Source organism: Zootoca vivipara, chromosome 8, assembly GCF_965207765.1.
Source record: "Zootoca vivipara chromosome 8, rZooViv2.hap1.1, whole genome shotgun sequence".
In the NCBI taxonomy this organism is placed as follows: Eukaryota; Metazoa; Chordata; class Lepidosauria; order Squamata; family Lacertidae; genus Zootoca; species Zootoca vivipara.
Genome location: NC_142591.1, coordinates 4,623,246 through 4,650,701, shown reverse-complemented (window position 1 = coordinate 4,650,701; position 27,456 = coordinate 4,623,246). Strand labels below are relative to the sequence as shown.

Genomic DNA, 27,456 nt, shown 5'->3' with positions numbered 1-27,456 from the left:
GGTCTTTAAGGTGCTACTGAAGGAATTTTTTTATTTTTTTTATACAGTTAAATGTATCTGTTTTATTTTATCTTCTATGCATTGAAAGTTTCATTTACTTGATTTCTCTTTATGGGCTATCTAGCAAATGACATCTGTTTGTGGGTGTTTGGTTGTTGTTGTTTTAAAATGTACAAATATTTGTTTTGATCAGTAGATTATCCATGAATGAATTCCACAGAAGCTGGCTACTCCATGACTGGGCTTTTGGGAGAATGCTAGACTGCACTCTCTGAAGGAAAAGGGTGGGTGGGTGTGAACAGGACAGTTATAGCTTTTAAGAGTTGGGAGGTTATGAGTAGAGCAACCAGTTCTCTGTGGATGCCTTGTAAAGTTAGGAATACAGCAGCAGTGGCGTGAGTTGGCAGCGAGTTGGAGGTTCCCTGACTTCACTGTTGTCCCACTTCATCCCAGGGCCTCTGGGAAGCGCCACTGTCACTCTACCCCTCATTTACTAATGCTGGAATAAACACTCCAAGGCTTCCATGCCTTGCTGGAAAGCCCCTTGCTGAATCCAAGCATGGATTTCCACCTCTCTTTCTATGCATATTAAAAAAGAGTGACCCTAATTCTGTGTGCTCCTTCTAGAAGGTAGATGCCACAGAAAATAGTGGAATCCGAGAAGACCTGGAAAGACTTTTACTGTAAATATCAAGAAAGAAAGAAAGAAAGAAAGAAAGAAAGAAAGAAAGAAAGAAAGAAAGAAAGAAAGAAAGAAAGAAAGAAAGAAAGAAAGAAAAGCACTTGGGTAAATCTAGCTGACTGCTCATTATGAGGTAATCTTGCTTCTTCTGCCTTCTGTTATTCTCACCCATAGACTCTCTGGGTTGAATGGGAAGGTATTTGGTCACTTAGCACATTTCTTAATTGATTTTAATTTGTTTAATATTAAATAAGTTTCAGCACATTGGACTATTTCCTCCTCCACCACCAAATGTATCCTTATTTCTACACACAAACACACACACCATGTTAACATGTCTGGCTATGAGACAGATAAAAGCACTGCACCAATATTCATTGAAAAATCAGTTTTAAACCTATCCATGTCACACGAGACTAGGTGAGATCACAGCATGCCAATATCTGCTCTGGCTCCAGAGAGCATTCCTAGCAAAATTACATCAGGTGGTTCTCCCACAGAATACATTAAAGCTTGGGAAGACTACATTCTTGACATGTCTGGTGGACCTACCCAAGGATTCAAACCTTCTGGCAGCACATATAAAGCATATTTTTAAAAAAGAAAAGAAAGTACAAGTGGTGCCTCGCTAGACGAATTTAATTCGTTCCACGGGTATTTTCTTATAACGAAAAATTCGTCTAGCGAATCCCATAGGAATGCATTGAATTTTTTTTTTGAATTTTTGTTTGCCCATAGGAATGCATTAATTGAATTTCAACGCATTCCTATGGGAAACCACGATTCGCTAGATGAATTTTTCGTAAAACGAATTTGTCTAGCGAGGCAACCTCTGCTCGAAAAATCCTTTCGTTAAGCGGAAATTTCGTTAAGCAGGGCATTCGTTAAGCGAGGCACCACTGTAATCATCAATTTTTTTGCTGCTAAATATAGTACATGACCATAATATTTTCACAAAATCATGGGATTTATTTCCATTTCTTCCTATGGCAGCAGACTGGACAAATCCACACCCTGAAGGAGTCTAATAGCATTATTTTGATGAACCTATGGTTACACAAAATATGGGCGATCTTATTGTGGAGCATTTATTGCATCAGGGTAAAGAAAAGAGCCCTGGTTTGTCCACCCCCAAAAAATAAAAATACAACATGGAATTATTCTAGTTTATGTAGAAGCAATCTCTGCATGTATAGAGTGTCATTTTAAATCTGTATTGAACATGCTTATTGCATCATGATTGGTCCTAAACTGGCATAAAGAAATTTGTCATTCAGTTCGCAAGAAACATGGTATTAGAAGAATAAAAATATATTGTGTTTTTTCAAGGATTCTAATAGTTGCACATGACTCACCTCTCCAGATGCATTCGGGAGCAGTTCCTTCCCATTCCTAACCTCCCCATTATCTGCAAAAACAGGAATGTTGGGGCTGAAGACCATCAGGTCACTCTTGGCTCCAGCCTCCCCGCTCACACCTGCCAGGATGTGGCTGTGGCGATTCGAATATGACCAGGTGCCCACTTCACTGGCACATACCAGGGTGGCTGTGCCAGGACCATACACCATGGCCTCCTTCGCCTGGCAACGGCATCGCAAGGCCACATAAAAGATTACTGCGAGGAGGAACAAGCTGGACACTGAGCAGATGGCAATGATCAGGTAGACATTGACATTGTCCACCAAAGGCTTTGAGCTTTCACCTGTCCTGGAAAGGGTGTCAGTCTTAACAGCCTGGGCACTTGCCACCAGTGACAAACTCACTGTGGCTGTGGCCGTGAGTGAAGGTGTGCCATGATCTTTCACCAACACAAGGAGAGTCTGGCTGCTTCTGCCCTCCACCTCATCCAGGGCACGCGTGGTACTGATCTCCCCACTGTACAGCCCCACACGCCAAGGGCCAGTGGTCAACTCATGCATCTCATATCGCAACCATGCGTTGTACCCTGAGTCAGCATCCAGGGCACGGATCTTGCCCACCATGTGTCCAGACAACACAGGAGCCACTAGAACAATTGGAGTCTCTTCTGATGGTCCAGCCACTGTAGGCGCATTGTCATTCTCATCCACCACAAACACCTGAACTGTAGTGTTGCCACACAAGGAGGGCAGCCCAGCATCCTTGGCCCTCACTTGGAACTCCAGAAGCTTTATGTCCTCATAGTCCAAGGGCTGCAAAGCATAGACCTTCCCACTCTCCGAGTGCACGGAGATGTAACTTGACAGCGGCCAGAGCGTCTCATCCATCCAGTAGCTGACTAGAGCATTCTCAGCCACATCTGGATCTGAGGCAGACACGGTGAAGATGTGGGCACCTGGTGGATTATTCTCCTTCACAAAGACCGTGTAGGAGGGCTGCGTGAAAGCTGGAGTGTTGTCGTTTACATCACGGATAGGAACTAAGAGGCTGCTGCTAGCAGACAATGGTGGAACACCTTGATCTTGAGCTGTCACTATCAAGCTGTACTCAGCCACCCGCTCGCGATCCAAAGGCTCTGCTAGAGTTAAGGAGTAGTAGTTCTTGAACGTCGATGTTAATTTGAAAGGCAGCCCAGGGGGCCACAGGGAGCAACTCACTTGCCCATTGGCTTCAGAGTCCCTGTCTGAGACACTGACAAGGGCCACCACTGTCCCTGGAGGAGAGTCCTCTGGCACTGGCACAGCAAGAGAAGTCACAGAAACTTCTGGAATGTTGTCATTCATGTCTAACACCTCAATGAGAACCTTACAGTGTCCAGACAAAGGCAAGCTTCCTTTATCTTCTGCAACAATTTGAAGGTCAAATAGATTAATGTCTTCAAAATCTACTTTCCCAATCACTCTGACCTCACCTGTGCTGGCGTTTATGCTAAATATCTTTGTGAAACGGGGTGGTACATTATTGCTAAAAAAATAAGTGATTTCCCCATTAATCCCTTCATCTAAGTCTGTAGCATTCAGTTTAATAACTGTTGTTCCCTTAGCTGCATTCTCCAATAGTTTTACCTTGTAAGTGGACTGGTTAAATACAGGAGGGTTGTCATTTGCATCCAGGACATTGATCACCAGCTGGACTGTGCCTGTGAGCTTTGGTTTGCCCCCATCAGTGGCTGTGAGTACCAAGTGATGCACAGGTGTCTTCTCTCTGTCAAGTGGAGTTTTTAGTATAAGTACTGGAGATTTACTCTGGTCCTCATCACCTCCCGATTCAAGAATGAAATAGTCATTAGGGCTGAGCTTGTAGGTCAGCAAAGCATTGGCATCTGTATCTGCATCAGAGGCACCAGCTAACAGGAAACGGAAACCTGGTAGACGTGATTCTGCAATAGTCAAATTCTGTTCATTTACTGAAAAAAGAGGAGCATTGTCATTTATGTCCTTGATCTCCACTTCCACATGGAAGACCCTCAGAGGTTTATCCACAATCATCTCCAGGTGAATGGAGCACACAGGGTTCTTGTTGCAAAGCTCCTCCCTGTCTATCCGGGAATTCACAAACAAGATTCCATTCTGCACATTTACCTCAAAATGGTCTTCATGTCCTCTAGACACCATCTGGAACATCCGAGGCACCAGCTCACTTACATCCAGCCCAAGATCTTGAGCGATGCGGCCCACAAAGGTCCCATGCTGAGATTCCTCCGGCACAGAATAATGGAGCTGGCATCTCCCCATTTCCCAGGCTGTGTGGAGAAGGACCAGCTGCAGCAGCTGCTTGACCATGGAAGGATTCTGCCAAGGAACCATTGCAAATACAGACACAAATCCCACCAGTGGCATCTCTCCTTTAAAAATCTCTTTTCTTGAAGAAGTGAAGAGCAGGGTCCAAAGAGCTCATCAGGGTTGGTGTAATCATTTGAAGAGATTCCAGTAGTCTTGCATCTGGTGTGCGATATCCCTATTGTGAATCTCACAGGCAGGCAGAATTTTCAGGCTCTCTAAGGGAGGAGCTATGAATTCTCTCTGCTCTTAAAACATTTCCTTAGGCAACAGTGACCCCTTGTGACTGAATTTTGAAATGGAGAAGCAAATTATTGCATTCTGTATTTTAATCAGACGTTTCCCCCATTTGACTAATAAACCTTTTACTTTTGCTTAACTTTCTCTTACAGTTGTATTTATTTTCCTTTGCTTCTCTGAATACCCTGCATAAATTCATCTTAGCTTCTTCTAACGTTAATCATTTTAAAATATAATGCATGCAGTACTGTACAAGGGTTAAGTCCACCTAAAAGTCCACGTGTAAATTTGATCTGCATGGGTTTGTCAACACACATCAGGCACATCGACACATCATCATCATCATCATCATCATCATTCCACCTTTTTCCCTGACAGGAACTCAAAGCGGCTTACAGGTAAAAACACCCCTCCTGTCAGGAGAAGCAAATGTCAGCAGTAGAGGAAGCATTGTGGCTTTGTTTTGTTCCTTTGGCCTGACCAAGACAGGTCTGCTTGAATTGGGCTTCCTCCCTGTGTTCCTCTGGAGCAATATCATAGTAACAATGCCTGAGAGAGAAGCACATTTTGGGACGCTTCTTCCGAAGCAGGTAGAAAACCCATCACCTGACAACAGCTTCCACAGTGCTTCCCAGTCTGTGGCCTTGGTCCAACTGTGCCAGCAATGTCTGTTTGCTATTGCCTCCTCCATTTCATTTTCTACTGGTTAAGTTTATATAATGTTAAAAATCCAATGCATAGCTTTAATAATAATTTTTTAAAACCTCTAATGCTGGGTCTGGCAAGTTAATATTTTCCTATCTACTTCTTCTGCCGGGGGGGGGGGTGGCTTTTTGTTTAGACAAGCCTATCCAGATGTGTAGAATGTGAATATATGCTTTAATCCAGGCATCCCCAAACTGCGGCCCTCCAGATGTTTTGGCCTACAACTCCCATGATCCCTAGCTAACAGGACCAGTGGTCAGGGATGATGGAAATTGTAGTCCAAAACATCTGGAGGGCCGCAGTTTGGGGATGCATGCTTTAATCAGTTTTAAGTTTCATAGTTTTCTACTCACAATTTTATTGTGTTTTTTTTCTTTTCTTTTTGTAAACTGCTTTGGGGGTTTTCTTAAGAATTAAGCAGTATATAAATGTTATTAAATAAAGTAAAATAAATAAGGAAGGAAGGAAGGAACACACAGCCTTCCCTCCATAATTGCCTCATCCTCTTTTTCCCTTCCTTATTCTCGCTTGGAAGGAGTAGTAGCTATTTTCTGTTTTTATGTGCAAATAGTGGTACGTGTGCTTGTCTGACTCTCTTTCCATGTTCCATGTTCATTACTGCTGAAAGAGCAGAAGTATTTTACTGAAATTCAAATTTTGGGAAAGTATTAACAGACCTGAAACAGTTTTTCAATAGACTTTAGACTGTTTTGTTTTTGTTTTTTGTAAATATTTTTTATTAAAGATTTCTTGAATTACAAAGGTGTGTGCAGTGTCTCTCATATTTTAACATGTATCATTTCTGCAAATCAGTTTCATTTGTTAAGACACTAAGAAGAAAGAGGGAAAACGAGATAGATAGGGGATGGGAGGGTGGACGGGGGTGGGATTAGGTGACGATGTTTCTGTTTTGCTTAATATATGTAGGGCTTGGTGTCAGCTTTGACTTTAGACTGTTTGAGATCATGGGTGTTGTGAAGGACTGAAACTATTCAGCCATTTTGTGTTATAAAATTATTGCTCTCAGTTTAGAGGTTATTCTTGTGGGATGTTCAAAAGCTCAGCCCAGGAAACAAACTTAAAATGGGAAAGAAATATACAAACGTCAGGAAGAAAAAGGAAGCCTAAAGATTATTAGGCAACAGAAGCAAAACTCTACTGCCTTTCTGACTGTCCAAGATAGTGGAGGGCGAGGTGACATCAGGCATGTAAGTAAAGCTGGCAAATAGGAATAGTTGGCATTAAAGTCAGAAGAAAGAGATGGAATCAGAGGCCAGGATTGAGAGCACTGTAGAGGACAAACTGTTGATAGTACTAAACAGAGAAGCCTGGAAGCTCGTTTCCTCCAGACAAGGATGAGTTGAAACTGCTTAGGGCTGGATCTTTACACATCAAAAAAAGCATTTCAGGAAAACATGCTGGAAACTTTATAATGGGAATTCATGCTGGTGAAAGACGGAACCCCCACGTCTGATGTCACAGTGTTATTACTCATATAAAACACTTTTTCTTTACTAATATAGCTGAGTCCTAAGTGTTGACTTAAGCTGGGAAACAATCCAGACTTGGTAGAATCATTTTCCTAAATGATTCTTAAAGCTCTTTCTTTCTCAAAAGCATCTGTCATCACTTCAAAGCAATCTTAAGTGGCCTTGGTGTCCCAACAAGAGAGGCTGGTTCTTGCATCATTAACCCAGAGGGTGGAAATAGTTAGAGATACTGATTTATGGTGCAATCCAACCCCCTGCTGGGTAGCTGGCAGTGAAGGCACTGCTACATCAAGAACCCCACTGCTCATGCTGGCCAGGGTAGATGTTAGCTTGGATCCTAAAACAATAGGCAGGTAGGATCCTAGAAGGCAGCAACCTGATTGGTCTGCAGGAGCCGTCCAATCTGGCTCTAGGAGGAAGTGAATCAGCAACCTGATTGGCCTGCAGGAACAGTCCAATCAGGCTTCAGGAGGGGAGCTGAATCAGCCAATCACATGGGACCCATTATGTAAATAATGTATTTTATAGCCAGAGGTTTTTTTGGGGGGGGGGGGAAGTATTCACTGTTTACCATGAGCTGAAATAAAGAGCATAAAATCAACCCTCAACTCTGTGTATATTTCAGTAGAGGAGCAGAAACATTCTGTATTTTTGCTGCACTAAATCCAGGGTGGTCCAAAAGAGACATTCAAATCGGGCCCATTGCTGCAACTTTGCAGCGAATCCCTGACCAGTCCAGCTTCATCCCCTCCCTCCCACTGAATCACCCTGTTTCCGTGTTATACTGCCAACAATGTTATACTGCCAACTGCTGGTAGCGGCACAGTGTCTGAAGTGGTGCCACCACCACATCCGTAGGCTTGCCATTCATGCCAGTTGGGGACAAAAGTGAGAAGTGAGCAAATTGCTGTGCCAATCTGGAGCAGGCACAGAGATTGGGCATAAATTGAGCCCCAAAAGCCATGATCCAATGGTAGTGGAGCGGGCTCAGCCCCTCCCTGCTTTTTCAACATGGCGTTTTGATGCTTTCTATTGGTTGCTATTGCTGGGGATCCCCCAGGCATAAGGAGGATTGTAAAGGGAAGCCAGATTCTCATGTGATGACAGCTATTTCTAAGGAAACATGCTTAGGACTGTGGAGCAAGTGACTGTGCTGTGAACCAGGAAGATTTTTGATCTTGCATTTTTATTGATATGGGCTTAGGTAAGTTACTAAACCATTCATTCCCCGCTATCCTGCATCTGCAACATGAGGTTGATAATACTGATCTAAATTGCAGGATTACAAGATTTAATGAGGTGAAGTGTGTGAAGCTGTTTGAAAGCACTATATAAATGAACACCTCCTGCAATAAGAGATTGAGATTATAGCAGAAATGTTAAGTTTTTATTGAAACGATATTGTTTCTTGGGAAAAACAAAGGAGGAGAAATAAAAATAAATCTTCATGCAAATAATGCATAGAAAGAGCTAAGAAGGCAATTTCTTCAGAAGAGAAGGTAGAATAATCTCTCAATGCTTGGTCCCAGCTCCTGCCAACCCAGCAGTTCGAAAGCACGACAAAGTGCAAGTAGATAAATAGGTACCACTCCAGCGGGAAGGTAAACAGCATTTCTGCGCACTGCTCTGGTTTCACCAGAAGCGGCTTAGTCATGCTGGCCACATGACCTGGGAAAACTGTCTGCGGACAAACGTCGGCTCCCTCGGCCAGTAAAGCGAGTTAACCCCCTAACCCCAGAGTTGTTCGCGATTGGACTTAACTGTCAGGGGTCCTTTACCTTTATGTATAATTGTAAATTATTAAATCCTAAGGAGGATGTTAATAACTTGATTAGTAAGCTTGAAATTCCAGCTTTATCACATTTTAGCTTTATCACAAATTAGTTACTGCAGGATGGTGGGGAGGCAATAAATAAAATCTAACAAGTATTCCAGACAATGTAGCCATGATGCAAATTTCAAGAATGTTTTCAATAATTCCTCTATTTGAAGCAGGTGAAGTAGAAGAAAATTCATGAAGTGGTGACATAAGGAAATTGCAGTTACTTGGATGAAAACAAAAATTACATTCATCCCTACACCTGATAAATACTATTCAAGTATAATATATTGGTAGCAGGTTTTACTTCTAAATGTAGATTATAAATTTTGGTAACTATAATGGCAGAAAACTTAAATCAGATATTAGATTATATTCATAGGGACCATTATGGACAGGTAAGGAAAATATATGTGTGTGATTGTCAGGAACTACTGACCACTGTCCTGTCCTATGTGGTGACCAAGATAACTGCAGTCATCTGACCTGGCTGGTCACTGGCTCCTCCTAGGCAAGGAGAAGTATAAAGGACTCCCTTTTGCAGCTGAGTCTTTCTTTTGCAACAAGGTCTGCTTGAACTATAGGATACTACTGTGCAGTGCCCGGTGCTGCCCAGGTATTTAAAGAAAAGTGGTTTTTAAATAGATAGTGTACTTTGTGAGTTTGGGTGTGTGTGTGTGTGTGTGTGTGTGTGCGTGTGCGTGCGTGCGTGCGTGCGTGCGTGCGTGCAGCACTCCGACCTGATCTAGGCAACAACCCCGCTGGCCCCAAATAAATGTTTTTTGGGGAGAAAGCTAGTGTTTAAATAGGGTTAATTTGGTCCACAATCTTGATTCAAAATGCTGCCCAACATCCAAACACAGTCCGAGACTACTGCCTCCACCTTGGGAACCCTCATGTCGAGTTTAGTGACAACTCAAAAGACAGTTGAACCCATGCCAAAAAAATGTGTGAAGTTGCACCAAAGTGACATTTTTGTCAGTCATCTTGATTCAAAGTGGTGCACGGTGTTCAAACATCAATGAAGTCCACTGTCCCACCTTGGGAGCCCTCATGCCAAGTTTGACAATGAGAGGCATCCAACTCTTTGAGAACAAATGGACAGACAAACCAATTTCCAAAATATGTCTAGGACACCTTGCATTTCTTGTCTTCCTCTTTGGTCCTGACTCTTGGCTTGTTCTTCAGTCTGGTTTGCCTTCTGATTCTGATTGCTGTATGATCATGCCTTCCCATTTGTTCTTCAGTCTTGGCTTCCAATCCTGAATTAGTCTTGGGTCTTGGTTTGCTTTCTGACCCTGCCTCCTGATTACCCGCAAATCCTGAATGCTCTTTGGTCCTAGTTCCTGGCTGTCCTGTAACTGCCATCTATAGCCCAGCTATGGTTAATATATCATTTATTACAAATATCCAAAACATCTATTTTATTGAATTTTCTCAGCGCTGAAATGGCATTTGACAGTGTGGAAAATGTTGTAATGTACAAAGTAATAAAAGCATTCGACTTTTGCCTCACTATGTGAACATCGATTGAGTTGATTCACTATGCAGTGAAAAAATAACTGTTGACAGACAGCAATGAAAACTGTATTTCCTGAATGAGGAGTAAGACAAGATTGTTTTCTTTCATATTTCCTATTTAGTTTTTGTATAGAGCTCTTCCCGATCACTGGTACAGCTTAAAGTTAGCCATGGGATTGGACTATTAAGAGTACAGTATATGTTTCAAACTGCACTTTAGGTGGATAATGTATTTTTGGTACACTTAAAAAAAGAAATTGAAATGCAAAGATTCAGAGTTGGTAGCTACATTTGGAAACACAGTGGGGGTGTGAATTTGGGTGGAGAAGATAGTGGTGTTTAAAAAATAATCTGTATCCCTTGCCCTATCAACAGAACTCCAAAACGCCACTCGTATTTACAAAGATATTCATTGCTACAGATGCTCTCCAATGCAATCTTTGAAATATCACATCCAAATCAGTCAAAAGCCTTTTCGTATCTAGAAATATCCAAGCTCTCACTATAAACTTCTTTGGTAATATAATCCGATTGCATATGATTGTATTCAATGCAGGAGCAGAACAGACTTCTGGGTGAACAGAGCTTCTCTTTCACTCCTGTCCCCTCCAGCGCCCCACCACCACACACCCTCAAAATCAGTTCTGGAGAGTTGGAGGACCCTCCAGATTTTGAGGGTTCATAGGAGGGAGGAGAGGAAATGTAGGTCCTGTTCCACCAACAAAACTATGTGTGTGGAGCATTAGATGCAACCCATAGCTTTCATTTTCTCTGAAAGCTTTTGTAATTAGGGAAAAAAGCCTGCTTTGTTATCAGATATATTGATAAACAATATTTTATTAATGGCAGAATTTTTATCCATTTTCCTTTGATACAATAAATAATGCTTTATGGCTGACTTAAGAGAACATCTGCCATGATTACTGCAATTTTATTTATGCATTGAGAGATAGACAGAGAGAGAAAATCTATGTTGCACTGGAGGCATGACAAGCGTAGCCTGGCAGAAAGTTTGATTCTTAATTTCAGACAATAATGCAGAATTGAACCATTTACCAGCTACAGACAATTTCCTTAAACCAATCATCAACAATTTGAGACCCAGCATCCACCTTTAATTGTACCACACAGAACATTACCCACTTATTATTTTTAATTGCCTATATAATTAATCATTATTAGAATGTTGACATAATACTTTTCCATTTTGTGAACTACTTGTGTTAATTTAAAATAAACAGATTTTCAACAACGCGATTATCAAGGAACAATTGTTGAAAAGGCACCACACAGATAAAATATTCTCTGCTAAGGTACATCTCCAGCTATCTTGTGCTGTAGTTATTTATATTTATCACCTTCTGCTATGGGCTTTCCCAGGGCCAGAAATCTTTTGATATGCCCTTTTCCTGAAAGAGGAATATAAATATTTACAAACTGAGAGACTTCAGAGCTACAAGACTCCACAGAATTTCATTCAACAACCTTTCCTGCATCTAGTTTCCATCGCCATCTCAGAGCTGAAAGATGAACCCTCTTTTATTCTGATATCTTTTTTAAAAAATGTGTGTAATTCTTAAACTATGAGCTTACCTTCCTAAAGGCAGGTGAACCAAGAACAGCTAACAGCTAACCATCACCACCAAAAATGCCCATCCAATTGTAGCACCTGTTCAGGTCTCCTCATTAACTCTCTAAAGGCTGCACAAGAACAGTTGCATCCTTGTTTCCCCAAACCCTCAAACTACCAAGCACTCACAAAGTAAAATGAAACACAACATGAATTCATGGTGCATTTCACAATCACACAGGCAATTCACTTATTGTCTGAGAAATATAATTCAGATCTCATCATGGATTGTGCAAGCACAAATAATTGTTTATGCAGCGTAACTATTATTATTTCACCAAAAAGGCAATAATGCAAATATTGAAATTTTGAAAAAATATTAGATTCACACCATATTTCTACCAAAGTGGGATGTAAACAAGGCAAAACACAGCAGCCCTATTTGAAATTTTCTTCTCAGAAATTTTCTTCTTCTCCAGTTTTATACTATCTGTATTGGTTCCCAACTAGTTTCTGGGCACAATTAGAAGTGTTAGTTATTTTCTTTGAAGCCCTAGATAGCTTGGTACCAGAATATTAGAGGAACCATCCCGTCACATGAACCAGCCTGCCCATTGCACTCAACTTTGGACCCCTTGCCTTACAAAGCAATTGAAACCATACCGGGGAGCAGTGCAACTGAAGACCCACTGCCACATCTGAAGTCCTGCCAGCTGGCACTGGCCAGGAGAGAAGGTAGAGGGTGGTCTTGTTTCAGTTTCTGCTGCACAAAATCCAGGCTGGTGCTGCTGGAGGGCCTGAAGACTGGGCCCTCATGGACTCTGCAAGGCTTTCGATCTATCAGATCTGAAGCTTCAGATACCTTATCTCAACCCCAAAATGCCCTGCTTCAGGGTTTACTGGCCAACAACTTCCTGCTCTACTGGATGCAGCTCCTCATCCTAACTGCTCCAGTGGCATGGATTGGGGATTAGAATTGCACTCTTAATCTTCTCTCCGCACCCCAAGCCACGCTATGTGTTTGAGGATTTTTACTTCATTGAAAAAAGATACCGGTAATTAAATGCTGGGATAATATATCATGCTATACAGAAAGTTGAGAGGTCCCCCCCACCTTCTCCAATTATCCAGTAAACTCAATTGGCAGGAACTACCCCCCCCAACAAAGCAAATATTTAAATATGGTGTTCACTTAGGTAGCTTTTAGAAAACGGATTAGACAAGTTCAAAAGAGATCTATCTATCAAAACTATTAAGCTTGATATCTAAATGAAGCCTCCATGTTAAAGAGCAGTATATCTCTGTGATAGAGATAAATAATAGGTCAGTAGGTCTCCTTTGTGCCCTGCCTGTATGCTTCCCAGATTTAGTTGCTTAGCCGCTGTTAGAAACATAAAATTGACCTATATGAACCTATGGTCTGGTGCAAGCAGGCAATTTCAATTGAAACTGTCTTAGTCATTCTGGCGGACAACCTTTACCAGCAAAGGAACAATAGAAGTACAACTCATAATTCTCCTGAACCTTCAGCAATTTTTTTAACAACTGGCCATGTTATCCTTCTGGAATATAGTACCTCTCTTGGATGATTGGAAGACAAGAACACACACTGGTACTTTTGATTTTGCGTGAACTCATTCTCTACAGTAAGTCTCAAGCTGGATATTTGTTTTGTATGTAGATGCTGACTTAGTAAAACAATATAGAAAAATTAAAGAAGGAAAGCCATCTCCTGAGACTTACCTGTCCAGATGAGGTTGGAGCCATTTCCTTCCCGTTCCCAAGCTCTCCATTCTCCATAAAGGCAGGGATGTTGGGGGTAAAAACCATGAGGTCATTCTTGGCGCCAGGCTCCCCAGTTGCAGCTGCCAGGATATGGCTGTGGCGATTTGAATAGGACCAGCTGCCCACTTCGCTGGCACAAACCAGTGTGGCTGTGCCAGGACCATACATCACGGGCTCCTTGGGTTGACACTGGCATCGCAGAGCCATATACACAATGATTGCCAGCAGAAACAATGTGGAAACTGAGCAGATGGCAATGATCAGGTAGACATTTTTGTTCTCTTCGAGTGGCTTGGAGCTCCCTCCTGCTCTAGAATGGTAGCCATCTGTGTGGATGGCCTGAGCACTGACCACCAGTGACACACTCAGGGTGGCTGTGGTTGACAGCATTGGCTTGCCATGATCCTTCACCAGTACCAGCAGACTCTGGCTGCCAGCGTCACCCTCCATCTCATTCAAAACACGGGTGGTGCTGATCTCCCCACTATATAGGCCCACCCGCCAAGGACCGCTAGTTGACTCATGAAGCTCATAGTGAAGCCATGCATTGTAGCCTGAGTCAGCATCCAGGGCACGGATCTTGCCCACCATCTGTCCAGCAACCAAAGGGGTGACCAGCAAGATGGGAGTGTTCTCTGGCCCAGATACTGTTGGGGCGTTATCATTTTCATCCACCACAAAGACCTGCACCATCACATTGCTGTGCAAGGAGGGCAACCCGGCATCCTTTGCACTCACTTTGAACTCCAGCAGCTTCAGTTCCTCATAATCCAAGGGCTGCAAAGCATAGACATTCCCACTTTCTGAGTGTACCGAGATGTAGCTTGACAGTGGCCAGAGGTTCTCATCTATCCAATAGGTGACCAGAGCATTCTCAGCCACATCTGGATCTGAGGCAGACACTGTGAAGATGTGAGCACCAGGTGGGTTGTTCTCCTTCACAAAAACTGTGTAGGAAGTCTGAGCAAAAGCAGGTGCGTTGTCATTCACATCACCAATGGGCACAACCAGGGTGCTGCTGGCTGACAAGGATGGATCCCCTTGGTCTCTTGCAGTTACAACTAGTTTGTATTCTGCAACCTGTTCTCGATCCAAAGGTTCATTTAGCACCAGTGAGTAGTAATTCTTGAAAGTAGATACCAGCTTGAAGGGGAGCCCAGGAGGCCACAGAGAGCAGTTTACTTGTCCATTGGTCCCAGCGTCCTTGTCTGAGGCACTGATCAGGGCCACCACTGACTCCAGTGGGGAGTTCTCTGACACAGGAACTGATAGCGATGTCACTGATACTTCCGGGATGTTGTCATTGACGTCCATTATTTCTATGATGACATTGCAGTGCCCTGAGAGAGGAGGGGTTCCTTTGTCTTTCGCCTCAATTTCAATATCATACAGATTGATATCTTCGTAATCCACTTTTCCTTTTACCCTAATCTCACCTGTAACTGAATCTATACTGAATGTCTTTTTTACATTGGGAGAAACATGCTTACTGAAATAGTAGGCGATTTCCTTGTTACTTCCTTCATCCAAGTCTGTTGCATTGAGATGAATAACCAATGTTCCATCTGCCACATTTTCTAACAGTTTCACCTTATAAATAGATTGATTAAATACAGGTGCATTGTCATTTGCATCAATCACAGTGATCTCAAGATGGACTGTGCTTGTGAGTTCTGGTTGACCCCCATCTGTAGCTGTTAGCACTAAACGATGCACAGGGATTTTTTCTCTGTCCACAGGTTTCTTTAACACAAGCACTAATGATTTACTATTGATTTTCTCTTCTACAACAAAATATTCTGTGGAGTTGAGCTTGTACTTCAGTTGAGCGTTAGCACCAACATCTGCATCTGAGGCTCCCTCTAGAGGGAAATGAGCACCTGGCAATGTTAATTCTGCGACACTCAAAACCTCCTCACCCTCCGAGAAAACAGGAGCATTGTCATTTATATCCCTGATCTCCACTTCCACATGAAAAACCCGCAGGGGCTTATCCAGGATCACTTCCAAGTGAATGGTGCACACGGGATTCTTGCTGCAAAGCTCCTCCCTGTCTATCCGGGAACTAACAAACAAGATCCCATTTTGCACATTTACCTCCAAATAATCCTCATGGTCTTTGGAAACCATCCGGAACATCCGAGGCACCAGCTCTCCCACCTCCAGCCCCAGATCCTGAGTGATGCGGCCCACAAAGGTGCCATGCTGGGATTCCTCTGGCACAGAATAATGGAGCTGGCCGCTCCCCATCAACCAGGCTTTGTGGAAGACAATCAGCTGCAGCAGCTTCATTGTCACCTGGAAATCTCTTTGCAGAAAAGGCATAGCAAATGCAAGTACTGATGATCTGTTATAAATTACCTGGTTATAACTGAGCAAATGTTGACTGACCTGGATAGAAAGGAGTCTATGCCGGTCCTTTGACGTTGATGATCAAAGGTTTCCAATGTAGGAAGAGGCAGATTTTTTTATCTAGTCAGAGGGAGGAGCGTGTTCTTTCAGAAATTGTCTTCTTAGTCAATGGCTCCCCCTTGTGTTGAAATGTTTTTGGTTGCACAGTATTTCTTCTAACTAGTAGTAGAATAAATGTATTCTTCTGGTACATGATGTTTAGTTTATTTTTAAAAAATAGTAATTTTGGATAACTAGGCTTCTTAACATCAGAACAGAAAGATATTCCACTAAGTATGGGAATGATAAATATATAATGGCTTATTCCTTCAGAAGAGTAACTATTACCCATACAGCTCTTTGTACCATTTCTATTTTACAATGCTGGCCCTACTCAGAGTAGACCCGTTTAAAGTAATGGACATTACTAGCTTAGGTAGTAAGCTAGTAGGAGGCACTGTTTTATAGTGGTTCCATTCCTACCTAGAGTAAAGAGACTGTGCTTCAGCTCAATGGTAGAGTTACTTTCTTTTTCAGGAGCAAGTTCAAGCTTTTTAAACAACAAGCTTGCCTTGCTTTTAAACCTTCGGAGTCATCTGATATTGTGCTATTAAGCCTTTGAAGCCAGCTCTTTCTCTTAATTTAGATTATCCATGCATGTTTTGTTGTTATTTGTTAAAAGTTCCCCCAACTGAAAACCCTCTCAGATTTGGATTTAAAATCTTAAATTTCAGATTTAGAAGTCATAGAGGAAAAAGTAGGGAAGGGAACTCTAGTCAAGAGACACTGTAGCTTAGGGGGAAAGTATTCTTACTTCATGTCACCTGTCACAAATTATTAAAACAGACCCCAAACTGTGGTGATGTGACAAGGCTCCCAACACATATTGGAATTTGGTACAGGGGAAAAAATATTACGCTCTTTCTTTAATACAGGTGAAAAAACAAATATGCAGTAGAAAACCTTACCACATGAAGATGTGGTCATCTTTAGTGGGCAAACATTAGAGATTATTTGTATACAAATTGTATTGAGGTCACATTCAATGGAATTTCCAAGTTGTCTTTAAAAAAAAAATCAATTCTTCACAGAACCAATTCTTGACATTCATTCACAAAGGCAGATCAACAGTGGAGGTATTGTGCATACCTATTAACTCAAACCCAGGTGCTGGGACTGGCGCAGGCCTCCTTAAGTATCCTGGGAGTGGAGCGGAGGGAAGTCTACGTGCTCCATCCGGCCCGTCCCCAAGGAGGACCTTGGCTCCAAGTCTGCCTGCCATTGGCCAATTTTGCAGGCAAGCTTGGATCTGAAATCCTAGTCGCTCATCAGGGCAGTCCCCAGCAGCCTGAGCCCTGTTGGATCCCAGTGAAATGAAACATCACCAGCCCGCAATGCCTCCGTACCAGAAGAGTAAGTAGACTTAGGGGAAAATAGCATTGTCCCTTGCCATTGGTTACTGGCTTCATGTGCAGTTATCCTCAACAGATGTGGGCTACCTTTCTCTGGCTTTGCTTGAAGATTATGCTTGCTCTTGGCTGAAATTTGTTAACAACTAAGTTAACAGCTCTCACTATTTACTACACCATCGTCTGCCACTTGGGTTAGAAAAAACTGGCTGCATTAAATAGAGACTTCCAGGCCTTTGTTTATCAACTCTACCAAATGGGGTTGGCTCACCTCTGCACTGTACCTTGGTCTACAACACAGTGGTGGTTATCAGCCTGCTAGGCATATAGCAACATTAACTAAAGAGTGGCTAGTTCAATGCTTTGCCATCAGCAGTTATGGAAGGTGAATTCACAAGGCTGCCTTGGCAATCTTGCCCTTGTGAAAGCAGCTCAGATGAAATAGTAGCCAATGTTCTGTTATATAATAATAATAAAATAATAATAATAATAATAATAATAATAATAATAATAATAATAATAATAATTTATTATTTATACCCCACCCATCTGGCTGGGTTTCCCCAGCCACTCTGTGCGGCTTCCAACAGAAAAATGAAATGAAATAATCGATTAAACATTAAAAGCCTCCCTAAACAGGGCTGCCTTCACATGTCTTCTAAAAATCTGGTAGCTGTTTTTCTCTTTGACATCTGATGGGAGGGCGTTCCACAGGGTTTGTTTGTTTGTTTGTTTGTTTGTTTGTTTGTTTGTTTGTTTTATATACCACCCTTCATCGTAAGATCTCAGGGCAGTTCACAGAATAAATATCACAGTTTATCTTCAAGTACTTTTTCTACACTTGGGGAACTCAGGTGAATTCCATGTTTCAGTTTTAATGGTAGATTCCAACCCTACTATACTACTATACAGGAAGTATATTACTATACAGGAAGTATAGCCAAGTTCCTTGCTGTAGCCATCAAACCAGGTCACAATTATTAAAAGGAACCTGAGTTTCATGTCAAAATGCTTTGTGTTGTTCCAAATTGCTTGCTAGTATATTGTCCTTTTTTCACTCTGCTATGTCTGTCCTAGCAACCTTGGTAAATACAATAGACTGTATCAGATGTGCTTTGGTCTATAGGCCAAATAAACTGAAACTGTTGTTGAACTATTTATTCCATGGGCATTTAAACAATGTTGATATAAAATAATCTTAGAAAGAAATCACTATAAAGAAATAAAAGCAAATAATCTTCCTACAACTAAGATAATTTGATCTAAGCGCTATGCAGATTTCAAACTGTGTACATTGAAGAAGGATTGAAGACAACAGGATTGTCATGTCATTGTGGCAAGCCACACCACTGATCACTAAGCACTCCGTGTTATGTCTGCACATGCTCTACAAAACTGTACATGCAGTCTGTGTGCAACTGACAATTGGGGGGGGGGGGAGAAAACAAGCCTACATGTCTATACTTTGCACAAGTCCAAGATCTCCCCTTTATGTGAGCTGTCTATATATAGTTGAATGTCTCAATAGCCTCAAGTTGTCTGCTCAGAAGCAGGGATGTTTCTTAAGATTCCATAATCTGTCCATAATCTGTCCAGGCAATCTAACAAAATGAGATTAAATTTTGTTTCACGTATGACAAACATAAGCAGTTTCTTCCTTCTCGTTTATATATTATTTCCTTCAAGGCTTTTCATACTCCTGCTTGTTGTCCTCTAGAACATTCCAAATTTGGTGGGATCCTTATCCAATTCTGATACAAAGAACTGAACCCCAGCCTCCCATTAATCAAGGCACTGGTTTTGACCTCTGACTTGTGTTTTTGTGATATATATATATATATTGTTGTTGTTGAATTTCAAATGTTTTAATTGCTTGCTATGACCTGTCCTGAGAACTTTGCTATATAGGATAGTCAATAAATAATGGTAAGTAAGTAAATAAATAACAATGAAGTAGATTGAATATTTGGTTCGTGGTTTACTCTGAAGCATTTCCGCTTTTGTGATCATTGCTACAATCCTATGCATTCTTACTTAGAAGTAAGCTACTAATTTCTGGAACTAATGCATGCGCAATAAATGTTGTAAAGAAGGCATCATATTGAGAATTCCGATGCTCTTGGATGGAAGTAACTTGGCCCATTCCAGTCTGGGTTCAGGCTTGATTTTGGGACAGAATCAGTCATGGTCGCCCTAACAGATTACCTTCTTTGGGGAAAAGACAAAGAAATAGGATTCCGTGGATTCTCCTGGATCTCTCCATGGCTTTTGATACCATGGACCATGGTGTCCTCCTGGACCACCTCCATGTTTGGGGGACTGAATGCACTGTTTAATGGTGATGCCACTTCTACTTGTGGGGTCAGTTCCAGAATCATATTGGGTGAGTGTGCCTCAGCCCCGAGGCAGTTGATCTGTGGAATCGCACAGGACACAATTTCCTCCCCAATGCTATTTAACAGCTATATGAAAGCACTGGGGATGGTCATTAGGAGATCTGGAGCCAGTAGGCTGATGAGACACAACTCTGTGACAGCTCAAGTTGTGCGTGTCCTAAACAGATCCCTGGATGCACTTATGGGTTGAATGAAGACTAATAAACTGTGACTGAATCCTGACAAGATGGAGATCCTATGGATGGGTGATCTCCAGGTCTGAGAATTGGGTTGCGTACCACCTATGTATGGGGTTTCACTCCCCCAGAGACAGCAAGTACATAGTGTCCTAGATCCACCACTATAACTGGAGGCCCAGTTGGCCTCAGATCATCCATTAGCAACTTAGCTGGTATACTAACTACGACTATTCCCAGAGAGGGGCAGCTTTGCTACAGTGGCCCATACATCTAATATCATTATTAGATAACTGTATTGTACTGCACGTGGGGCTACTCTTGTGCCTGATTTGGAAGCCACAGTTATTTCAAAATGAAGCTGCTTGGGTGCTTTGTGGAACACCTAACTTTAAAAATAGTACACCAATGCTGAAATATCTCAGCTAGCTGCCTATTAACTCTTGAGCCAAGTTCAAGGTTTTTCTGCTGACATTTACCGCTCTAAGTAACTTTGATCAAAGGCTCCTGTCAGGCCACCTCCCCAAGTACAGTCCAAGTCAATCTAAGATCTCCTAACAAATGAATATCACTTGGTGACAATGCAGAAGATGGCCCTCTCTGTGATAGCACCCACCCCTCTGAACACCATCTCTCAGGTGGAGGAAGTGATTACTTTTAAATTCCTCCTTTAAAAATTGTCCAATATTTCCTGGGCTCTGACTCAATTTTTTAAAAAAGTTATTTTGCACACTGCTCAGTTTTATGTGACATATACAGTTGTGTAACCAGCTTTTAGGAATATTTTATTGAATGCTACTGCATTTTTATTATGTTTATGTTAGCCATTTAGTAATTTTTATTATTTTAAGTGTATACATATTCAATAAATAAAAATATTTCTCAGGAAGAAAACACCAGTAAAACTGAATTGAAGAGGGGGAAATAAACGTTTCTCATAAATTATCCATTTGCAATTCAATGTGAATGCTTACAAAATTAAATTCAACAAAGAAAATTTCAAATTCAGTATTGAATAACTAGGATAAATACTTATTCAATGTTACGGAGACTGAACAATAGCTGAGAGAGAGAAGAAACCAAGTCAGATACTAACCGTTGCACAAAGCAGGTCCTGCTGCTTCCCATTATCAGCAGAAGTAGGAATGTTGGGGCTGAAGACCATCAGGTCACTCTTGGCTCCAGCCTCCCCGCTCACACCTGCCAGGATGTGGCTGTGGCGATTCGAATATGACCAGGTGCCCACTTCACTGGCACATACCAGTGTGGCTGTGCCAGGACCATACACCATGGCCTCCTTCGCCTGGCAACGGCATCGCAAGGCCACATAAAAGATTACTGCGAGGAGGAACAAGCTGGACACTGAGCAGATGGCAATGATCAGGTAGACATTGACATTGTCCACCAAAGGCTTTGAGCTTTCACCTGTCCTGGAAAGGCGAGTATCCGTTTTGATGGCCTGTGCACTGGTTACCAGTGACACACTCAGTGTGGCTGTAGTTGAGAGTTGAGGCTTCCCATGATCTTTCACCAAAACCAGCAGGCTCTGACTTCTGCTGACGTCTGCCTCATCTAGAGCACGTATGGTACTGATCTCTCCACTATACAGGCCCACACGCCATGGTCCACTTGTCACCTCATGCAGTTCATATCGCAGCCATGCATTGTATCCTGAGTCAGCATCCAGAGCATGGATCTTGCCCACTGAGTGCCCAGACCCCATAGGGAGCACTAGGAGAATGGGGTTCTCTTCTGTTGTCCCTGACACTGCAGGTGCGTTGTCATTTTCGTCAACCACAAAAACCTGAATAGTCACATTACCACACAGGGAAGGCAGCCCAGCATCCTTGGCCCTCACTTGGAACTCCAGCAGCTTCAGCTCCTCATAGTCCAAGGGCTGCAAGGCATAGACCTTCCCACTCTCCGAGTGCACCGAGATGTAGCTTGTCAGTGGCCAAAGCTTGTCATCAATCCAGTAGCTGATCAGGCTGTTCTCAGCCACATCTGGGTCTGAAGCAGACACTGTGAAGATGTGAGCACCAGGTGGGTTGTTCTCCTTCACAAAGACTGTGTATGAGGGTTGTGCAAAAGTGGGTGCATTGTCATTTATGTCACTAATTGGAACTAATAAGCTACCACTCGCTGACAGTGTTGGAACACCTTGGTCCTCGGCCATCACCATCAACTTATACTCAGCTACCTGCTCCCGATCCAGGAGTTCAGACACTACTAGTGAGTAGTAGTTCTTGAAGGTGGACGCCAGTTTGAAGGGAAGCCCAGGAGGCCACAGTGAGCAGCTTACTTGGCCATTGGCCCCAGAGTCCCTGTCTGAGACACTGATTAAGGCTACCACTGTCCCCAGTGGGGAGTCCTCTGGCACTGGCACAGAGAGGGATGAGACTGACACCTCTGGGGCATTATCGTTCACATCCAGCACCTCAATTATCACTTGACAATGTCCAGACAAAGGAAGGTTGCCTTTATTTTCTGCTACAACCTGGAGATCATATACACTAATGTCTTCAAAATCAATTCTTCCATTTACTATTATTTCCCCGGTATTGGAATTTATGGTAAAAATCTTTTGGAAATTGGGTGGCACATGGTTAGTAAAAGAATAGGAGATCTCCTTATTAATTCCTTCATCTAAATCAGTGGCATTCAGCTTAATAACCAGTGTTCCAGTGGCTGCATTTTCCAATAATGTTACCTTGTAAACTGATTGGTTAAATACAGGAGGGTTGTCATTTGCATCTAGCACATTAATCACCAGCTGGACTGTGCCTGTGAGCTCTGGTTTGCCTCCATCAGTGGCTGTGAGTAAAAGACGGTGCACAGGAGCCTCTTCCCTGTCCAATGGCTTCTTTAAAACAATTGCTAAGGGTTTATTGTGCTGGTCACCTGTTTTCTGCTCTACAATGAAATAGTCATTGGGCCTGAGCTTGTAGGTTAGCAGAGCATTAGTGCCGATATCTGCATCAGAAGCTCCCTCTAAAGGGAATCTGGTGCCAGGTGCCGTTATAATTTCTGCTATGCTCAGAATTTGTTCACTTGCAGAGAAAATGGGAGCATTGTCATTTATGTCCCTGATCTCCACCTCTATATGGAAAACCCTCAGAGGCTTATCCAGGATCACCTCCAGGTGAACGGCACATTCAAGATTCTTGGCACACAGCTCCTCCCTGTCTATCCGGGAATTCACAAACAAGATCCCATTCTGCACATTTACCTCAAAATAGTCCTCCTGTCCTTTGGACATCATCCGGAACATCCGAGGCACCAGCTCCTCCACCTCCAGCCCCAGGTCCTGGGCAATGCGGCCCACGAAGGTGCCGTGCTGGGATTCCTCCGGCACAGAATAATGGAGCTGGCCGCTCCCCATCATCCAGGCTGCGTGGAGGAGAAGCAGCTGCAGGAGCTGCTTTGCCACCGAATCATTCTGCCAGGCAACCATTGCAAGCATAGCCACAAATATCAGCACTGTTGTCTTCTTCCTTCCTTCCTTCCTTTTTATAAATCCTTTTCTTTAATGTACTGTAGAGCAGAGTCCAAGGAGCCCATCTGAATTGGTATTTGTGAATAGACGCTGGTGCTCTTGCATTCTGTGCTTGATAGCACCATTGTGAATCTGACAAGCAGGGTTTTCAGTCACTCTGAGGGAGGAGCTCTGCATGTTCTTTCTTCTTAAATATTTCCCTAGGCAACAGTGACCTCTAGCGAACGATTGTTGAAGTGGAGAAGCAGGTGACTAAACTTTATGAAATGTTTTGTGATAACTGCCTGTTCTTCAGAGATTTTATGCACTTCTGCTTTCAACTGGTTATTAAAGTCAATTCGTTCTTCTAATGTGGTGGTTCACACTACAACATTCCTGTTGCACACTCAGTTATCATAACAGCTTATATCTGAATGGGTGGGCTGACTCCTCCAAGAAGGGTTGCACTTGTGCTGACACCAAGTGATAAGAAAGTTCTGCCAGTTAGATGCATGAAGGCTCATTCACCAATTGATATTGAAGTGATAGTACACTTGATGATGCTCTTTTATTCTTATTGGGGGGGGGAGTGTCATGTATTTTTCAAGATCAAAGTGCCTGTTATATGTAATAGCATGTAACCCTCTCTTATCATACACTTATTCAGCAACCTCTGGCATGCAACTCCAGAGCCTGTAACTCTCAGAGTTGAGAGGAGTAGACACTGAATGAGTTATATAGGGACACAGCAATACACACTAGGCATTGCACAGCAGATATCTGCGATGGGCCTTGCAGGTGATGCTGGAATCTTGAGCAGAGAAATGGGAGGGGAAGCAGCTTCTTAATCTTTACACAACATTTGCTCATGTTTGCATGAAAATTCTAGTTCAGCCAATAAAGGGGGGGGTGCTTCTAGCAAGTGCTTTTAAAATCAACAGGAGATTGCAATCGTAAGCATACATAAGAGTCCATAGGGCCTGAGATTGCACCCATGAAGACTTACCTGGCATCAATTACAATTTAACACAGTTGGGCTCATTTCTGAGCGAGTATGCATAGGATCGGGACACGGGTGGTGCTGTGGTCTAAACCAGTGGTCCTCAACCTTGGGCCTCCAGATGTTTTGAGACTACAGTTCCCATCATCCCTGACCACTGGTCCTGCTAGCTAGGGATCATGGGAGTTGTAGGCCAAAAACATCTGGAGGCCCAAGGTTGAGGACCATTGGTCTAAACCACAGAGCCTAGGGCTGGCCAATCGGATGGTCAGCAGTTCGAATCCCCACGACGGGGTGAGCTCCCGTTGTTCGGTCCCAGCTCCTGCCCCCCTAGCAGTTCGAAAGCACATCAAGTGCAAGTAGATAAATAGGTACCGCTCCGGCGGGAAGGTAAACGGCGTTTCCACATGACCTGGAAGCTATCTGCGGACAAACACTGGCTCCCTTGGCCTATAGAGTGAGATGAGTGCGCAACCCCAGAGTTGTCTGCGACTAAACTTAACGGTCAGGGGTACCTTTACACATAGGATCAGGTGGCATATTTGAGAATTTCCAGTCCTAACTAAAAAAAAATGCCATTTTTTAAAAAGTTAAGAACTGTCATCTAGGGCTTTTGTTAGTTTCACAAATATAATAGCTCTCCTAATACTAGAACTCTGATGGTGGAACTGCATTATATGCAACTAACATAACCTACCCTGCCTTCACTGTCTACCCACTAAGTTCAATGGGGCTTACTGCCAGTATGTGGGTACAGGACTGCAGCCTTAGACACACCTACGTGGTACTGAAATCAATGGGAACAGTTAGTCATGAAATCCAATTGGCTTCATTTACTGTCCTGGCAAATATGGTCCAAGATACTTTTAACCAAGCTGCATTTTCATCTTCCTGGACATTGTTCCTGCTTCACTTGTCTCTGGTGCAGTCATAGAAAAGTAATTAAAAGACCCTCTGTAAAGGATCAGAAGCACTATTTCTCTTGTGTTGCAATTTCAATGTAAGAATTACAAAGAGGAGAAACAGATGAGAGACAAAGTTAAAGCATTCTGCACTTTCTTATGCTTTGGGTAATTCAATTTACCTTCTTTCCACCCAAAGGTAAATTTTGATAAAATAGAAAAGAGGTAAACAGTAAAATTGCAATGCTCAGAATTTGACTCGGCAGGAGCTGAAAATATTTTAAATTATTACTATAAATATGGAAACATGCAAAACAATATTAAGAACTCATAACACTAGAAGGTATTTAAATATTATTTTACATATTAGTTACCTTTCATACATTCAATGTACTCAAAAACAATTTGGAATTCCCTACAATATTGAAAAGGCTGTGGTTGATATGGAAAAGGGAATTGCAGCCATTAGTATGAAAATAGAAAAAATGGAAACAACATAGACAGAATGTAAACTATTTGAGGAAACAACGAAGGAACAACACAAGAAGAATTTAAAACTTAGAAGCCTCCCAGAATACCTAGAAAGGGAGGACATAGTCACAATTTTTGAAGAACATCTATCAATTTACATACAGCTTGATAGATTATGTACAATTGGTACTGAAGTTGTTTTCAGAGGAGAAAGTAAAATCAAGACTGGCCTTAGCAATTTAAGAAAAGCAACTCATGCTAAAGTCATCTTGGTCAGTTTAATTATTCATCCTGATACTTTGAATAAGGAAAATGAATTTAAGTTTCTTACATCAATGGCCAGCTCTCTCGCTTGCTTGCTTACTTGCTCGCTCTGTCCCCTTTTAAGTTAATTATTTTGTTTGCTTTTAAAAGAGGTTAAGATTAAGACAAGGAAGGAAGCTTTACAACTGAAAGCATATATAGAGGAAATTTCCATGCCAGATAATGGCCACAGATATGAATACAACAAAATCAGAATAAAAAATTAAGAAGGAAGAAAACCAGAGAAGACAAATAAATGATACTGGGGAAAGCGTTGAGCAAGATTCTCTGAAGGAAGCAAAGGAACAAACTATCTCAGATCAGTAAACTCTAATAAATCTGAAGAAGATAAAATAATTAGTGAGAATAACACTTGTTAGTGTTTTGTTTTGTTTTAATTGTTAAATGACCATAAAACAAATTCAGTAAGAACTCTCTCATTGATTGCAAGGTGCTGAACTCTTCAATGAAATGGTGGAAATCTACAAGAAAATTGTGTTCAGAAAATGCAGGTTTTATATTTTCTGCAAGAAATACAGATAAAAGCAGGGGAAATATCTGAATGAAATTAGATTAGGACAAGTCTTCACTGCTTCAGAAGTAGCAGTATTAGTTAAAAATGGGTTAATCAAGAAATATTGAGAGAGGATGGGGAAAGAACATGTTAGTATTTATTTATGGTCCACATAACTCACAAGGGAAATTCAATTTTAAAAATAGATTCAATTAGATTTTATAATAGATACATAATTATGACAGGTAACTTCAATGGAGCATTAATGATTTTAAAGAAATTTAAATATACCAAAAATATCTAATGATATCCAGAGAAAACTAGAGGCTCCCTTTTCTTTATCATAGGTAAGACTGATGATAATTATTATTTAAATGGCAATTCTCCCAGCCCAGATAGTTTGCCAGATGGATGCTATTAAACCTCTTTAACAACCACTCTTACAGAATATCAATAAATCAATATGGTAAAAGAAATTGCCACTCGTGGAATATGACAAGAATCATCATGATATCTAAACCTAATAAATACCCAGCAAACCAGGAATCTTATAGATCTATTTCATTGTTAAACCAAGGTGTGAATATCTAGTTCTGTATTATTGCAGAAAAAGTAATATCCATCATTGTGAAGTACATAGATATTGACTGGATTCTTGAGAGACAGAAAATTAGAGAGAGATTAGAAAACTAATATGAAAATAACCTTTTCATTAATTAATATGATAAAAAATAGTTTAAGGTGAAAAGCTAAAGTGTGTGCTGTTATTTTTAGATGCCAAAAGGGCATTTGATAGAGTGGAGTGGAAATATCCGATAGAGGTTATGAACTGTTTCAAATTGGGTTTGAATTTCGGGTCCTAGATCCAACTTTTATATCAGACACCAACAGCACAGGTACAGATGACTG

General features: G+C 41.8%; 1 protein-coding gene across 5 annotated transcripts in view; it reads right to left on the bottom strand.

The window, feature by feature from the left end:
- Nucleotides 1-27,456, bottom strand: part of LOC118079391 (protocadherin alpha-5) — a 182,316-nt gene that overhangs the window by 112,905 nt on the left and 41,955 nt on the right. The window contains exon 1 of one of the 5 annotated variants that reach the window (XM_088675022.1): nt 13,469-15,893. The exons of 3 other annotated variants lie outside the window; for them this stretch is intronic. In XM_088675022.1, coding sequence (XP_088531148.1) covers nt 13,469-15,835 — 2,367 coding nt within the window. In that variant the 5' untranslated portion in view covers nt 15,836-15,893. Of the gene's footprint in view, nt 1-2,037; nt 4,610-13,468; nt 15,894-27,456 lie in introns of those variants that run through there. One more of the 5 variants, XM_060278121.2, reaches the window with a different exon arrangement.